Consider the following 16,980-nt stretch of genomic DNA (forward strand, 5'->3'; position numbering starts at 1 on the left):
CATGGGCTGGGCCGCGGGTCCCGGAGCTGGGGGCTCGAAGTCATTTGAGCTCCGGGGTGCGGGAGAGGGGGTTGAGCGCCTGGAAGGAGCCGAGGCGCAGGGTATGCCCTGTGCCAGGCACCTGTTCCAGCAGAGCCTCGGCCGGTTGGGGTGGAGGCTGCGCATGTGTCGGGGAACGGCACCAAAGTTCTAGCTCTGGTTTGGCATTCAGGACTTTGTCCAGCACGTTTGAGGCATTCCTAATGTGCATTCAGATGCGCTTGTGCTAAAGGTGTAGTGGCACTTGAACTTTTTAGTGCTTATGAGTTTCGTGGAAGCATTTTTGCTTTGGATCTAACAGCCGACATGGCCTTCAGCATCCTTAGTATTTTGCAGCAGTTGAGCGTAGAAGCTCCTTGTTATCGAACAAAGATCTCGGGCGGATGTAAAACAACATTGTAAATCACTCTTGAGTGTCACACTCGGGGCCTTTTGTCAGCTAAAAACTCCACACTGAATAGAAAATAAAAGCTAGGCGGTATCTGGAGATTATCTGGAAAACGTGTTAACATTTTATCTCTAAAAATACCTGCATATCCAACCTTGATTGTGCCTTCCAGAAACACAGCCTCTACCTCACCGTGTACTTGTATGGGCTTTTATCTGTCTGTTTATGGTTAAAGTGATGACCTGCAAAGAAGTATAAATCCAGCATTTATTCCAGTATTTGATTCTGTGAAGTACTCTGTGAGATCTAACCTCCAGATCCCTTGTCCCCTGTGAGTTCCCTGGTTCACTCGATTGTTTATTTGGTGTATGTACCTTTGTGGTCTGTACATAGAAAGTGTTTTTGGTTTATATATCAGGAGGGTACGTTGACATCTGTGTGATACTAGACTGGTGAATAGGAAGAAGGTCCCATCTCTGGCCTGTTTGTGGAAGCTGGGATGATGAAGGCACTGCAGTGGGAACGTGCTGTGGTACAGGGTTGACGCTCCAGCCCATGTCTGGTAGTTATAGAGCAATTGGAAGGGTTACGTGCAGAGTTCTGGTAAAGTAAGTGTGAGCAGCGTCGAAGTGGGGGCTGCAAATAGGGGTGCATGTTGCCAAAATATCCTTTGGCCTAAAAATGGGGCAGGGGAGGGACAGCTGTGGGTGCTAGGACAGCAGTCTGGTGGAGGAATCTTACCTTTGTTTTCCCCCTTTGGAAGACTGGCTTGCTAGTGAAATTGCATGAAAGCTTCAACTCTTACACCGTTTCTCCTTTTCCTCCACATTCTTATAACTCCATCACACTTCAGTCTTTCAAGCCAAAAGTTTTAAGGCCTGGTAATTGGCTCGAGCATGGAGAATTTTGGATGGGAAGGTAGATTCTAAGAAGAGTTTAATGAAAAGCGTGTAGCCATCTTTTGAAGAATCAACGAGAGCCTTATTTTGACCTGCAGACTTTATAAACTGGGCAAAGAAAAGTTAGATGCTCTGTGAAGTTCTGGCAGGAGGACTAGGTGGAGACAGGCAGCCACTGAGTGTCCTGGTTTCTGCTAGTCTGGATTTTGGAATCTGGAAATGGACTGGCCTTTCATTTCTTGTACTCTTTAAGTAAGAAAGCTATTGTGAGATTTTTGCTTAAATTGGCATTTTCTTGTTTAACCCCTGAAGTTTGCAGTTCAGTCCAAGGGAGTCTTGGACAATTACAAAGTTAATTTGGAAAATGCAATTGGTTATTATATGAGACTTTATGTTGTTACAGAATCAGGTTCACTTTGTTTTTGATGTGAAAGCTGAGCACATAAGGGCTTGTTTATTTTATAAACAAAACTAAAACTTGAAATTCCAAACAAAATACCCCTCTTGATTCAGATGGTGCTCAACTGCCAGGCATATGTTATCTCTTCATGTGTGCCCATCCTGTGGAAGAAAAAAGTCATGTAAGTAAGTGTTACGTGCATAGGGCCTTGCTGTGGGCAGTGCACTTAATAATGAATTTGGCTCAGAAAAGAAAGCAGAGGAAGGAAGGTAAGAGTCTTGCCCCATCAGATTCTGATTGAATCACAGCAGTGTTAATTCAGTCAGGCAGTGAGCAGTCTGACTGCATGCCACCAATGTAAGGTAAATAATTTATCCTTAAGTGCGTTTATTGGTTGATTTGTTGTGAGTGAGTGAGGCAGGAATACTTGCCCTTGCTGCTGCATGAGCAATTCATAAAAACAAAATCATTGGGTAATTTGGTTCATTTAAATACTGCTTCTCTGCATAGAGGAAAATTATCTTTGCATTTTGGCTCACATGCAGTAATTCCACATGTATTTATTCTGCCCTGATATGCTTCTGTAAAATAAGTGTTTCATGCTACTCAGGGCATGCCTCTCAGCTTCTCTGACGGTTGAGAGAGGCCCTACAGAAACAAGATTTGTCCATTAATTAGACTACTCCCACACCATAACAGAAACAGGAGTGGGACAGTTTGCAGGTGGCTGCATGAGAAACCTGCAGTGGTTGCTTTCTCTGCCAGATGTTCTCTGAGCATAGTTTTTACCACATGTAGTTTACCTACCAGTTTTGCCATATTTGTTCAGGAATAGCTGTACCTTCTGCTTCAGAAAATAGTCTTTTGTTAATGTTTTTAAGTTTTGAATAGCGTTTTCACAAGGGTAGCAAACTTTGTCCACTAATGCTATTGCCTAGGGGAAGGAAAGGATTAGAGAGGAAGGTGCTTCTTCACTCAGGTGTTTCTAAAGAGATTACACCTCTGTCTTCAGGAGACTATCTTTTGGTGTCTAGCATGGAGAGTTGAAGTGGAGCAGTGGGCACTTAGCTGGGGACAGAGTCCTACAGAATCTTGTCCCAAAGTTGGGAATGAAATGGGCAATGATCTCACTTGGAAACAGGGTATCTAAGGAGCAGGTAGTCAGGTTATTTTCCCACTGCTTAGACTCATTGGATGAGAGCAGGAATATTGAGTGATATTTCTATGTTTCTTTCAAGAGTGGGGCTGGGGTAGGCAGCAGGAAGTTAGGAGCCTTAAGTTTGACTTCTTGGTCTGCTGTGGCTGTCTGTTATCTTGGGCAAGTCTGTTTCCCTCTCTCTGCCTGTCTTTCTTCCTGTGTAACATAATGCTGATGTCCCCTTGCTGCATCTGAGTCTTTAGTGTTGAGCTGGGGTGGAGGGACAGGCAAGGTCCAAAATTTGCACTGCTTGTGGGGTCAGACTGTCTGTGACAGTGAAAAATATTTTTCAACTCCATTTGCCTATTTGCAGATGCACAGAATTCCTTTATGCCATGTACTTGGGTGGATGATAATTGGGAAAATTTGCAGGTGTTCTGGGTTTCTAGTCAGTCCTTTTTTTGCATGGAGGACTACTGGCCAAGAGGCATTTGAGATGAACCTAAGCCCGTGGGAAGAGCAGACACCTTTTTCCCTGAAAATACTTTTTTGATTTGGGCTTAGATCTCAAAATGGGGGGAGAGGTGGTTCAAGAAAGATGGGAGATTAAGGAACTGTCACAGCATTAGACTGAGTCAGTTCCATGTTGGAGTCTCTTTGGGTTTAATGTTTTTCTTTGTCTGTCTTCTTCCTCCATTCCTCTTCCCTTCCCCCTTCCTCTTTCCCCCTGTGCCCAGCTAGGATGGAAGAATCTCATTTCAACTCCTCCCCGTACTTCTGGCCAGCAGTGCCCACCGTCTCGGGACAGGTAAGCTCTTCCAACCTATTGTGTTGGTATTGCTTGCCTTAGAAGTTAATGCATGATAAGTGTTTCTGTTGCATTCCTTGCTCAGCGAAATGCTGGGATAAGCTGTGCCAGGTTATCCTGAAATCTATGCTTCCCACCCATTTAGATTGAGAACACCATGTTTATTAACAAGATGAAGGAGCAGTTATTGCCCACAGAGAAGGGCTGCAGCCTGGCTCCCCCCCACTACCCTGCCTTGCTGACAGTACCCACCTCTGTGGCCCTTCCCACTGGTATCTCTATGGACTCGGACACCAAGCCAGAGCAGCTGACACCACACAGCCAAGCCCCTGTGACCCAGAACATCACCGTGGTACCAGTGCAGTCTGCTGGGCTCATGACAGCAGGTAGGGCACTCCAAAGGCTTCGGCAGCATACAAAGGGGACTCTGGAATGGGGGAACAGGAGAATCCTTTTTGGGCTGTAGATTATTCGTAGCATTACTGATGGTGTGGACTGCCCTGGCGTGGTTTTGCTGTGAATCTCTAGGCACTCCATACATCCACACCCTTTGTGGAGGTTTGACTTCCAGCACTGGACACTGGAAATGTGTTGGGAGGGGAAGCTACCCTTCTGTTTGTGTTGTAGTCAAAAGTGGGTGTATAAAGCTTCTGTGGGATAAGGAGGTTGGGCATAATTGGACATGTAATCACTGACTTCCTCCATCTTTCTTTGTTTGCAGGTCCTGGTCTGGTGATAACTTCCCCGTCAGGTTCCCTGGTGACCACAGCCGCCTCTGCCCAAACCTTTCCCATCTCAGCTCCCATGATTGTCTCTGCGCTACCCCCTGGCTCCCAGGCAGCCCTGCAGGTGGTTCCAGACCTGTCCAAGAAAGGGACAACCACCCTCACTGAAGGCGGTGGGGGTGGCGGGGGTGGGGGAGTTGCCCCCAAGCCGCCCCGGGGCCGGAAGAAGAAACGATTGCAGGAGTCAGGGCTGCCAGAGATGAGCGACCCCTTCGTGCTGACAAACGAGGACGACGAGGACCAGCACAAGGATGGCAAGACATACAGGTGGGGAGTGGGGTTAAATGTGTAATGCTGCATGGGGATGAGGGTGTGTTTAACCCTTCTGAGGGTTACATAGGGAAGAAGAGATAGATCTCTTCCCTTTGTCGTGCAGAGTGCTTGAGTAGAGAATCTTTGAGCTGCACAAAGAGTTGAGTTTGCTTTCTGATCAGGGGTATTTGCAAGCTGGTGGGTTGACCCAAAAACTAAGGATCTCCTCCTTAGTGGACAGCCTTGATTTCCTGAATATATAGTTGTGAATGTTATAGGTTAGTTAATGACCAGGATGTTATGGAAGCTAAACTGTATCATTTGATGCCACAGCCAGGTAGCATGGCTGGTGTACTGCAGAATGCAGTGCTGTCTGGTGCAGCTGGAGCACTTTTGGTGTAGCTGAGAGCCCTGGTGTACCTGGGTGCCCTTCAATTAGGACTCCAGTCTGTCCAGTGTAAAGACTACAAGCTGGAGGCACACAGAGCAGGAAGTGAACTGTGGTGATAGTGTTTGCACCTGTGTGCGTTGCCCCATGTGAGCTCTTCTTATTTCAGCATTCCCAACAAAACGGGGAAAAAAAGTGTATTTCTGAATTAGATATAAAGGTGTTTCTGAACCCTAAATGTGTATTGGATAAGAGGGGGAAAAGTTCTGAGCCCTGAGGTTGGCTTTCTGAGCTTGGAGGGATGTGGCTTGAGTTTGAGTGGTGGGACAGGGAGAGGTTAGCTAGGAGGGAATACTTACACTGGAGGATAAGGAGTGTGGTTGTTTTAGAGAATGTGGGAACCAGACAGAGCAGACAAGTGGTAGGGAGGAAATGCGATGGTCTGTGTCAGGTGGGAGCAGGAGCATGTACAGGTGATTCAGTGATAGGGGTGTCTGATGGATGATTAAGATAAATAAGAGGCGCAGTAGTAAGCAGATGAAAACAAATAGAAGGTGGTCCCTTGGTCTTCTCACTTCCTTGCACTGATGATCCATGATCCGCTTTCGAACAGCTTCCCTTTTACCATCCTAGACCCTCTTTTTTTTTTCTTTTTTTTTTTTTTTTACAGATTTAGTTATGGTCCTGGAATTAAGTGATAACAGTATGAAGGCATCTACACAGAATTAGTGCATGCGCCTCAAGCACTGTTTAATTTTTAACTATAACGTTTTTAAAATGTTTACATTTTTTAATCAATACAGTTAAATGGGTATAAAACCAGAGCTTGGATCAGCCTGTTTTATTCTCTTACTCAGTGTCCCAGTTCTTCAACTTTGAAAATATAATCAGTGTATGGTGAAGAGGGGTGGGAGTGTTAGGTAATTTGTAATCCCACCATTTATTTTGGGCCCTAGCCACAGCTCCACACTACTCAAGCTGCTTACAGTCTGGGTTGCTAATTAGGCTGTTAAATATGTATTTACAGGGGACACAATTGGCAATGAACACTAGAATTAAAGCTGAACCAAGGCTTTAATTATAGCGCCTTGTTTACTTGTAAGTTTGGAAAAAAATGCCCAAGACCAGGTGGAGTGACTCAGCAGAAACTTTATGAACACGCATAGTTTGTGTAACAGCTCATGAAAAAGACTTTGCAGGGAGCTGAATGAGTTTATGTGTGGGTAGATTTCCTGTCTTTATGTTTAGTCCAAGTGTGGTGCTTCTGCCTCTTCCTCCAGCCCCATCCCAAGCAGGCCTTCCTCTGAGCAGTGCTCAGGTGCAAAGTAGCTAAATCGAGATTTATTGAAGACCACCAAGGAGTACTTCTGCCCTCCTTGGGATCTCCTCTTTGACTGTCACTTTCTATGTGCAAGTTTGGAACTAAAAATGATTGTTGAAAAAATAAAGGAAAATGCTATCTCCTCTTGAAGCTGTGGGAGAGAAAACCTTTGTGAAACACAGTAAAACTGTTTCTCCATAATATGCATATGAATAGACTTGCAAGTTAGAACTTTGAGGACTACTGGCTTCCTTCTGTATCCTAGAGGATGATTTCAGTAGTTCCTGTCACTACAGTGTGCAGACATATCCTAGCTAATTTAAGACTGTGTGTGAGGTTCATCTGCTCCCTTCTCAGGCTGGAGGAGGAGTTGCTTGTGGGATTCATATGACTACATTTGTATGATTTTACTGATTCCTATGAGAATAATCTAGTCAGATGCCTGGAAGGAGTTGTACTATATTGATCGATGTGACTTCTTTTTTTTAATACCCAATTCCTAAAGCCTGGTATTATTTTGTCAAATGTACGTATTTATTTGTTTTAAGTTTTCTTTTTGAGCTCTGTGAGCTCTCGTGTTGAGTGTCTGGACAGGTGGCTAATATCCATAATTCCTGACTCCTAGAGTGTTGGTGAGGCAGAGCAAGGCCTTGAATGGGCAGCACAGCAAGGCAGATTTGGAAGGAATTGGAGCACAAATGTGAAACATGAATTGCAGCTCAACCAATTCTCTACTAAATGTAGAAATTCCTGCTCCAGCAAATGGCAGCTGTTTTGCTGCTGTATCATCTCTAGAAGTGAATTAGTAGGCTGCTGTGAAAGCGGTGCAAGAATCTCTGTGACTAGGTTTTTCTTCATAAGAGAAGGCGTGAGGCTTTTGCTAATAATGGTGTTCCTTGCAGAGCTTGGACATCTAGCCTTAGGATTAGTCTGGCAGAGTCCTTAGTGCTTGGCTTTGTGCTATTGGAAGAATGCTTTCACCTATAGGGGACAGCATCTAACCCACACTCGTGATGCATTTTCCTTCGTGAGTAATGTCACTTCGGTCTTGTCTGGATTCATTGTCAGCTCTTTGTTAATCTTCCCTGACATCTTTGTAGAATTCACTTTTTCTGTGGAAAATGAGATCAGCATCAAGAGTCTTTCTAGTAAGATGCTGGCAGTGTGAAGCACATGGCCTCTTCTCAGTGCTTTAAAAGGTGCTGAGGAAAAGAGAGGAAACAGGTCCTGGATACAGTAGTATTGTTTCTTAGTACTGTTGAGGTGCCTGTAGTTGTGCCCTTTTAGAAGTCTGTGGGGTGATGTGATCAGTGGACAAGACTGATGAAGTGATTCAGCCTCTCTGGGCAAGATCATCAATTCTCATTCTCTGACAGTCCTCTAAATAGTTTCTTCTTTGCAAGAGTGAAGGAGCTTTCTATAGGCATTGCTTGGTTCCAGTATTAAGTTTGTAAAAGTTAGGACAAATACCAGTTTATAGTCTGGAATAATTTTGCAAGCTGTGCTTTGGAGCCAGGGATACCAACAGAAAGGTTGTAGGCTTGAGAAGGGCCTTGCCATCATAGTATAATCAACAAGCTCTCTCTTCCCCACTGCTAGTTTTGAGTTTCCCTACTTTCACTGGGGAAGAGCAGGGATTTTGGGAGACATCAAACAACTGAGGATCATAGGAGACTTCTGAGATGAGTCCAAGGTGCAAAAGTGTATGGAAATCTTAACAAGAAGCAGAGTTGAACTGTAGAAAGTGAGGAAGCTGGATGGAGGCCCTTTTTAGTGAGGAAATTAGGTACACAAGGGAGCCAGTGGTTTGAATACCACAGGTGGGCATGTCCTCAGACGTGGGGGCGGTTTTAAGCCCCCCCCTTTTTTTTTTTTGAGTAGATTGAAATCTGGCAGCTATGGCTTTTGTAAGCCACATATATTTGTGAAAATGTTGTCAAATTTGGCCAGCCGTAAGCTTGGGGAAAATCTGTTAGGTATGCTCAGAGATGTTTTATAGTTTGGTGGTTGAAATATGTGAAGGTTATATCCTCTTTGATACTTCTTGAGGCTTGCATGACTCCAGGCACTGACTAGACTGTCGATTTCCACAGAAGAGATAAATACACTCTAACTTCTCTCAGTTTCTGTATGAGGCTGGACTACAAGTGTACTCTCTCTGCAGCTACAACCATCTTTCAGACTAGTGCTGAAGGGCCAAGCATGCTTTTCCTTCAGTCACAACTGCTTCTCCTTCTGCTTCAGAAGGGAGTCTTCACTGCCCAGCGTGGACAGTAATCTCCCCACTCTGACTGGCACAAAAGCAAGGTGCAAGAAGACACTGCTTAGTTCAAATGTAGTAGGGATGAGAATGAGATATGTGCAGGGGCTGGAGCTGCTTGTGTTGAGGTGATTTCAAAACTTGGTAGAGCAGAGATGGGGATTGGAAAGGAGGAGAGAGAAAAGACAAGAGCTTACAAACTAGGGAATGCAGCACAGGATGTGATGGGGAGCCGATTTACAAGGGAGAGATGGGAGATGTAGCATGTAGATAGGGATAAGCTATGAAGTTGGCCAAGGCTGAGGGGAAGAAGAACCAGATCTGCTAGGTGCTGGAAAATGAGGAGATACCTAGAATTGACAGAACAGAGAGGAACAAGAGCATGGGATGTGGACAGACAAATAGAAGCATGCGGAAGAGGAGGAAATGTTAGATAGTTGAGGCAATGAAATAGAAAAAAGCCCCTGCAGTGAAGGGTAAAGATACCGGGGCATGTGGGTAAAGAACTTGGGCCTGGGTCTTGGTATAGGAGAGAGGGAATTGCTACAGACTAGAAGGCTAAGGGCAAAGGGGGAATTAAGGTTGAAGTGTCAGGCAGAAAGTTTGACCACATTCCCTCCAAAGCCTGGAAATATTAAACCCAGTGTTTCTAAATTTTGCCACGTCTTTGATGTCAGCACAAGAATGTGACCTCCTCTGGCAAAGAACCTCATCTCCCTCTAAGGCTAGAAAAAGGTGACAAACTATCATTGCTGTCATTTATCATCCTAGCTAGAGTGGCAGAGGTCTGTGCAGGGGATCTTAAGATTGCTGATGACCAACGTGGGTGTCAGTATGATGCCACACGTTGGAATTTCTGTTTGCTTTTTTTAACAAGTAGTTCCGTGAGCAGCGGAACTAATGAAGCCTGGTTTCCAGCGGCTCTCTCCTGTGTGGATTCTCTGATGTCTAATCAAGGGTGAGCTTATTACCCTTTCCCGTAGCAGAGGGCTCCAAGAGGGTCTCTCTTCTTTCCCCAGCTGCATATTTTTGAGACTTGTGTTGACTTTTAAGATCTTTACCCCTTTTCCAGATTGGTTGAAACTGGCTTATGATCTCAAAACTCTTAAGGAGGACAGGTGCACATGCATATATAAACACACAGTTTGTACACATAAGCTTTGCTTTGTATATGAATGCGGTGCTTGGAGGTTAGAAAATGACAGAATTAGACTGGCCACATGCCTCGGGATATAATAAGGTAAAGACTTGTGTTGTGGTAAGTTCTCTCCCTTCTGCTGCTGTTGTAACTGTGTGTGTGCGTGCATGTACATGCTCTCACTTGGCAGTTCATCAGAGTGCCAAGCAGAAAGAATTAACAGGAAAGGTTCTACAGTCATGAATTTTAATTTTAGCACGTTACTTGCGTGTCAACGGAATGAGTGTGTGCAAGGAGCAAGGGAGACAGTTACAGTTTAAATGGGATAGAGAGAGAACTTGGAAACTATTTGGTTGCACATCTTATCTGATCACACCTTAATTTGGTCCTATTGAGTAAATGCACTTTGATACCATCCCTGATTAGTTATTGGTACATGATGGCCTGTCACAGTACTGCATGCTTGCTCAGACAACCTGAAAGCACTGTTCTATTAAAAGAAAATAAAATGCATTGACATGGGGTTGTGAAATTGAGCAAGATGATTTGGGAAAGGCGTTTGACTGGTAGTCTGAAGAACTGTAGATGACACTTGCCTCTGCTGCAGATTGCTGTGTGGTTCAGGCCTGCAGATAATCATGCCTTCAAGTGTGTGCAAATAGGAGTTTGGTCCAGTCATTGGTGGATTTGCATTTGTCACAGGCTACAAATGACCACTGACAGTTATCCTGAAATAATTAACGTTTGGTGTTCCCAAAACAATCATCTCAACTATCATTGAATAGTCCTCTGTTGCAGGTCAGACCCTGTTTTGCTTTGCAGAAGTGTTGCATCTCATAGCTGTAGCATAGAGACCTATAGGAGCTGTGATATGAATGCATATAATATAAATTTTCCTCTAAAGGAAAAAAATAGTCACAGGCATCAGTTTGGCCACTTGGAATTAGTTGGTTTGTCTCTTACTGTGTTTCACTCCTTTATCTGTTGTCATTCCCTTCCCTTACAAAAAAAAAAAAAAGCAAACAAAAAACCAAACCAGGGACATTGTGGGGATGGATGAGTGCTTATGGAGCACTGATATTTCTGTGGTGGGTACAGCAGATGAGGGATTCTGATTCATGAGGTTGGAATTGCATGTGGCTGGCAAGGCTTGAGGCTGTACACAGAGTGGTGATGAAAAAAACCTGAGTTCTTGCTTGTTAAGTATCTGTCTGTGCAAACTGTGCAAGGATGCAGTTCTGTGGAAACAGTCAATAAGGCTGTATCAGAATGCACCTGCATTGCGGAGCCAAATTATGGTGACATAGATGACCTTAATCCCGGTGTTTCCCAGTTTGTTACTGCTTTCTAATGGGCCTTTTGCATTCTTTTCATTTTAGATTTTGCATGTTATCACTATACTACAAAACACCTTATTGTGTTTTACTGTTTTGTTGGTCTTCATGCTAATGGTGACTGATTGCAAAAATTGGTAGACAGTGTCTTCGGCCTGATGTTCAATAGTTTAGAGGTCAACAGAAAGTCGTGGCTGATAGTTTAAAGATAGAAGCAATGCTGATGGATAGCTAAAAAATAAATAATGTTTATGTGCTTGTTAAACTGGAATTATTCAGATAAAATATATTTTAATACAGCCCAGTGGAAGACTTAAGTCTTTTGGGTAATACTATGTGACTTCTTCAGCAATCAGGGATTGAGATCCAGGTATTTGGACACAGTGGAAAATATCAGACACAATGGAAAACATCAGAAAGACGTGGTCTATTGGGCACTCTTGAATGTCTTTGATTTAAAGATAAGGAATATGGAGGAACAGTATCCTGGAAAGCAGTGACTGTGGGAAAGACTTTTAGGAGTTAAATGACATGATGAGACCTCTCAGTGCGATACTGACAGAAAAGGGTAAGTGCAACTGTTAAAAGCATAAATGATGGAGTCAATAAAAGCAAACAGGCAACTTGTGAAGTATGCCGAAATTCCACAGAATTCTGGGACTGGTATTTTTAAGGTCATTTGGAAAAAGACAAAATGCAGGAATGGGAAAGACTTTTAGGAGTTAAATGACATGATGAGACCTCTCAGTGCGATACTGACAGAAAAGGGTAAGTGCAACTGTTAAAAGCATAAATGATGGAGTCAATAAAAGCAAACAGGCAACTTGTGAAGTATGCCGAAATTCCACAGAATTCTGGGACTGGTATTTTTAAGGTCATTTGGAAAAAGACAAAATGCAGGAAAGGAATGAAAAATGCCCTATAATGAGAGGATTTAAAAATGCTCCCTGCCTTGCCAGGAGAGTATGGTTTTCTGCAGCCTTATCAAGCCACCAGGTGACTGAAGGACTGTGGAAATGAGTTAAGATTGCTGAGCATAGCTGATAGATGAGATGCATACCCCACACCAGGAGCATAAATTGTTAAGTGGAAGCACAGTGTTGACTTTTGCATAGGAGCTGATGCTGGCTGTACCAGATTGATTTGGCATCTTCATATTCCCTGGCTTTATTTAGGTGTTAGCCGAGTTTTCTCCCTGTGTATCTTGGATGTTAGATTTGTCTCCTTTCCCCATCCACTTACAAAATATTAACAAGAAAATGTTTAACTTCAGCTTTTAAATGAATAAAACAGGGGAATGTGAGGGTTAAGCGATCATTTATCATGAACTGTGCATCCATTATTATGCTATGCTTGCATTAGTTACTTCATTAACTCTGCATTGCAAAGGCAGTACATTTCTTTCCTTGCTAAATGAACTGCTGACTCTGACAGCCTGACATTACTCTTATCATCTAGTTTAATGTCAGACCTTCCTGTTTTCATTTTTGTTTTAACTTCTGGTCTAACTTGTATTTGTAGCCTAACAGAAGGAGCAAGGGCTCAATTAAGTTGTAAGACTAATCTCAGTAGGTACTAGGAATTTGAATTCTCAGAGCCATGTAAAAGCTTACACAGTTTTCACAACTGTGATACTGATTAATTAAGCACTTGATTGAAAAAGGCTGTTAATCCATGTTAGACAAATTTTACTATGAGCTGGTATTTCAGATGGTGTTTTATCTCCTAACAACATCTGATGAATGAGGCGGAACGTTCCATGAAAAGTGGAAAAAAATATGGCACTGTGTGCCACAGAGTTGTAGTCTGGTTGCTATAAGCATCATTTTGTTTATGACTCATCGTGATGACTTTCATATGGGAGCAGAATTAGAATTGTACATCCACCTTTTACTGGCATTTCATGATTTTTGAGGGTGTTTTGTCTAACACAAACATTCTCTGAATGACTCTTTATTTCCCTGCAGATTCCCTATAAAAATAAAGCATTATAAACATTGGAAAGGGTTACTTTTGATCTCTGGCATATGGCTGAGTGCTAATTTAACTATTGATATGAACCTCTGTGTTATTAAGGATATTTTCTGCAAGGCTGTCTGTGCAGAGCCATAACAAGCAGCTGCAGGGATGTCACACTGTCAGTGGGAATGCTGCAGTCATTTTTGTTGCTTGCTCTCAGAATACAGTGAAAGGAGTGGTAGTTTAGCAGCACAGTAGGGAGACTATTAAAAATGGATATTAAACAGAGGGCGGGGGGAATCAATTATTTCATACAGCATTTCATTCATGCTTGGCAAGGAGCACTCCCTACTTTTCTGCTCCCCAGCCAGGAGAATGTCACTGAAGTAGAATTCCGAAATGCTGCTGGTGTCAGAAGGAATGTTCTCATTATCTGTATAGATTTAACATTTTGTTGAATCCATATTTGCCCACTAGAGGGCTGATTGCATCTTCCCCTTTAATATTTGATGTTGTCTGAGGCAGAATGTGAAGCCCTTAATTAAATGGATCATTTGTTCCCTTGAAAAAGCCTAGTACCACATAATACAAAACTCTCTGAAATGCAGCTTTCTGCCATATTCCAGGGCTTTTTTTAACTCATAAGGCTCGTGAGTTTAACGCTACATAACATTCTTGCTCTCTCAGAGTTGATGCCAATTACGTGATTAGAAAATGAGTACTCACTAGACTTTCTTTTTAAATGTTTTTTTGAAAACCAGTGTCAGAATGTCTATAGCTGCTAAATTCAGACAACAGGGATTTGTTTGTTTGGGTTCTTTTTTAGGAGTGTGGGGAGCTGTTTTTGCTAACAACCAGGTCTACCTTTCATTTTTATGCCAATGCTGGAGAGATTTGAAATACCTTTTTTATAATTTTATTTTGAAAAGAGCAAAGGACATGCAGTCTGTTTCTCTTCATTAAAGTTTATTTCAGGAAATTTCTGACCTGAAGACAGATACCTGACAAAGCAAGTAAGGAAAGGAAAGGATGCAGAGAAGTTATGGAAAATTAAGTGGATGGCTTTATGGCACTGCAGATTTAGTGCATGGCACTACTTAGACTTGATGGCGTGGTAAAGTTCATGAATTTTTCAGATCAGAACAGACTATTTAAAATACAGAGTCATGTGTACAGCAAGGAAGAGATTAGTGCCCAGCATTCAGTTTAAACTAGAGCAAAACCTTTAGAAGTATTTCTCTCAGAAAGGCAACTGGATTCTCAAAATATTGATGGTAGAGGCCAAGTGATTGAGACCATGCTATAGCCTCCAAGTGTTGTTCCAAAGATGCATTATACTCATGGTTGGGAAAAGCCTGTTTCCTCTTGGATTTTTTAACTTCTAGTGTCAGTTATTGTTTCTCATTATACCTTTCTTTGCTCATAAAACCAACCACCTACATAGATTTATTTGGGTATTTACCAAGTTACCTTTTAAGCTTTATCCCTAACCTAGATAGACAGGAGTCAGTGAGTCTTTCCTGCAAAGCCAGTTTTCCACACGCCATCATTCTTCAAGTTTTCTGAGCTTGTCTGAATTTTTCAATAATTGTTGATGGCTCGGACTTCAGGATTAGACATGCTGTTGCAAGAATAGTCGTTCCACTCCTATTTGCAAAAATGATCCCTGTGATTCCCCGTTGTTTTGGTTAGCCGTATCAGTGCAGCATCGCACTGGGAGCCTGTTGTCAATCGAATGGTTCCTTATCAGAGGCCTGATGTTGTGGATCGGGGCTCAGTTGAGAGTCATGGAAGTCAGCATCTGCTGAGAAGGAGCTTAGGAAAAGTCATGCATGGGATTATGCTGTAATTGCTGGCATTAGCAGGGAACTGGACTTGGCCACTCAAAGGTATTTTTCAGTTCAGTATTCACCTCAAAGTTCTTTCTAACATTGCTGCTTTCAAGGATGCATAATCCTCATCCTGTAAGTATGACTTGATAACTGCAAAATTCACATGCTGTATTCAAGTTTGTATTTTGCAAAGTCTGGAACAAACTGCACAAGTGTTTTTGAGGCAGTTTGATGTACAAACCGAGAACTACATTTTTTAAAAAAGATGATTCTGATGTACCTTTTTACTCCTTTAATATTTTTAATAGGTGTAGGGATAAACAGCCAAATTGCTTCTGTTTGTTGATTCCAGAAGGGATTGGTGTGTGCGTGTGTGTGTGTGAGGAGGGATTTATGTAAGGATGTATTTAGCTTGCAAGTTCGGTTAGGGTTTGCAATTAAAGTGGATTAAGAGAAAGATGAAGGTAGGACACGTGGGAACAACTGTTAGAGATGATAATGAATGTAAAAGAATGATGATGGAAAAGATGTTACAGCAGGTATGTGTTAAAGTGCTTGCTAAGGAGGCATGGCTTCCAGCTAAATGGCTTGAGATCAAGCTGCGGCTTGGAAGGGCCTGTGGAAGTTAAGGTAGGTGCTAGGTAAATACTGCCTACATTACATACACTAATCAGACTGCACACTTCATAAAACTTCTGGCTTCAACATATATAACCATAACGGTAGATGTAACGAAGTACCCTCTTGGGAGGGGACGGACATGGGAAAGAGCAGGATCAGCTTACTCTGGCTTGTAATACCTGCAGAGAATTATGTTGCTGAGCAGTTTTGTAAACACATGTAAAACTTCAGGAAATTCCCAGACAAAAATGCTGTGAATGCTGAATTCATGTTAGCCAGACCTCTTCTGAGTGGCATTTCTTCTCTCAAACATGACTGTGGAAGTTGTGTGTACAGGTTCAGTTTTGTCTTTAATTGAAACATCTGCAAATGGAAAAGCTAAATTCAGCTAAACCCTAACTCCATCCCTTGGCTGACACACATTTGGGGGAAAAAAATAAGTTCAGTAACTTGGATGCAGCTTCTATCTCTCTGTCAAATTACCAACCACAAAAGCTTTTACCATCTTGAATTGTAAAACAGTGTGAGCTTCACTTAACAGCCTGGTGTTGTGGTGGAGGAATAGTTTTTAACAGCAGCATCCATAGCAGAGAGATGCCAACTGCTTCTTCCTGTTCTAAGAGTCTGTGTGTTACCAAATACGTTTCTGATCGTTATGTGAACAGATGGATCCAAACTCCTAGACAAAACATTTTGCATCACATCAGTAAGACTGAAATGATGAAAGCCCATTAGACCAATGAAATAACACATTTGATATCCAGAGTATCTTTGAGAGACCCACTAGGAAAGCAGCACTGTTGTTATTCTCAGCATTTTCTGTTCTAAATTATTGAGTGTCTTCTCCAAAAATGGGAGCTGTTATGTGGGTTTCACCATAACTGCTTTTGCAGACTTCACAGTACATAGAGTTAACTTTTATTATGAAGATGAGCGTTAATCTGGGATTTCCAGGTTTTCCTAGTGGTTTTTGACTGAAATAAATCATAGATGAACAAAGTGGGGTTTTTGTCTGGGAATTATTTTTCCTGTCCCCTTGGGATTGCTGTTGGAAAATTTCTAAAGTGCTGCCCTGTCTCTCTTGCAAGCCTAATGAATTATCCTCTGTGATTCTTCCCAGACCCTTACTGGTTTGGCTGCAAGGTATCATTTGGTCTGTTCTGCCAGTTCCTAGTTTAAGTTTGTCCCCCTGGGACTAGAATACTTGCCGAGCACAGTGTCCCAGGCGAAACCTCCCCAGAACCATGTAATGAGAAAATGTCCCTTCTTCACTCACTGTGGAAGATCCCGTCCAGTTAGAGTTGATCCATATTGGGGCTTACCCCCTTGTGACACTGTCTCTTCCCCTCACCCCGGTCCCAGGTGCCGGATGTGTTCGCTGACCTTCTACTCCAAGTCGGAGATGCAGATCCACTCCA

General features: G+C 42.7%; 1 protein-coding gene across 1 annotated transcript; it reads left to right on the top strand.

Annotated features, from left to right (window-relative positions):
* Positions 1 to 982: 982 nt before the first annotated feature.
* LOC103805125 (zinc finger protein 384-like) lies at positions 983 to 16,976 on the top strand (the record flags this gene model as incomplete). Its single annotated transcript, XM_009077760.1, has 5 exons — positions 983 to 1,035; positions 3,606 to 3,672; positions 3,818 to 4,058; positions 4,394 to 4,724; positions 16,925 to 16,976. Coding segments are annotated over exons 1-5 (744 nt in total), but the record flags the coding sequence as incomplete, so codon positions are not given.
* Positions 16,977 to 16,980: the final 4 nt, after the last annotated feature.

The sequence above is a fragment of the Acanthisitta chloris genome, unplaced genomic scaffold, assembly GCF_000695815.1.
Source record: "Acanthisitta chloris isolate BGI_N310 unplaced genomic scaffold, ASM69581v1 scaffold45736, whole genome shotgun sequence".
Taxonomy (NCBI): Eukaryota; Metazoa; Chordata; class Aves; order Passeriformes; family Acanthisittidae; genus Acanthisitta; species Acanthisitta chloris.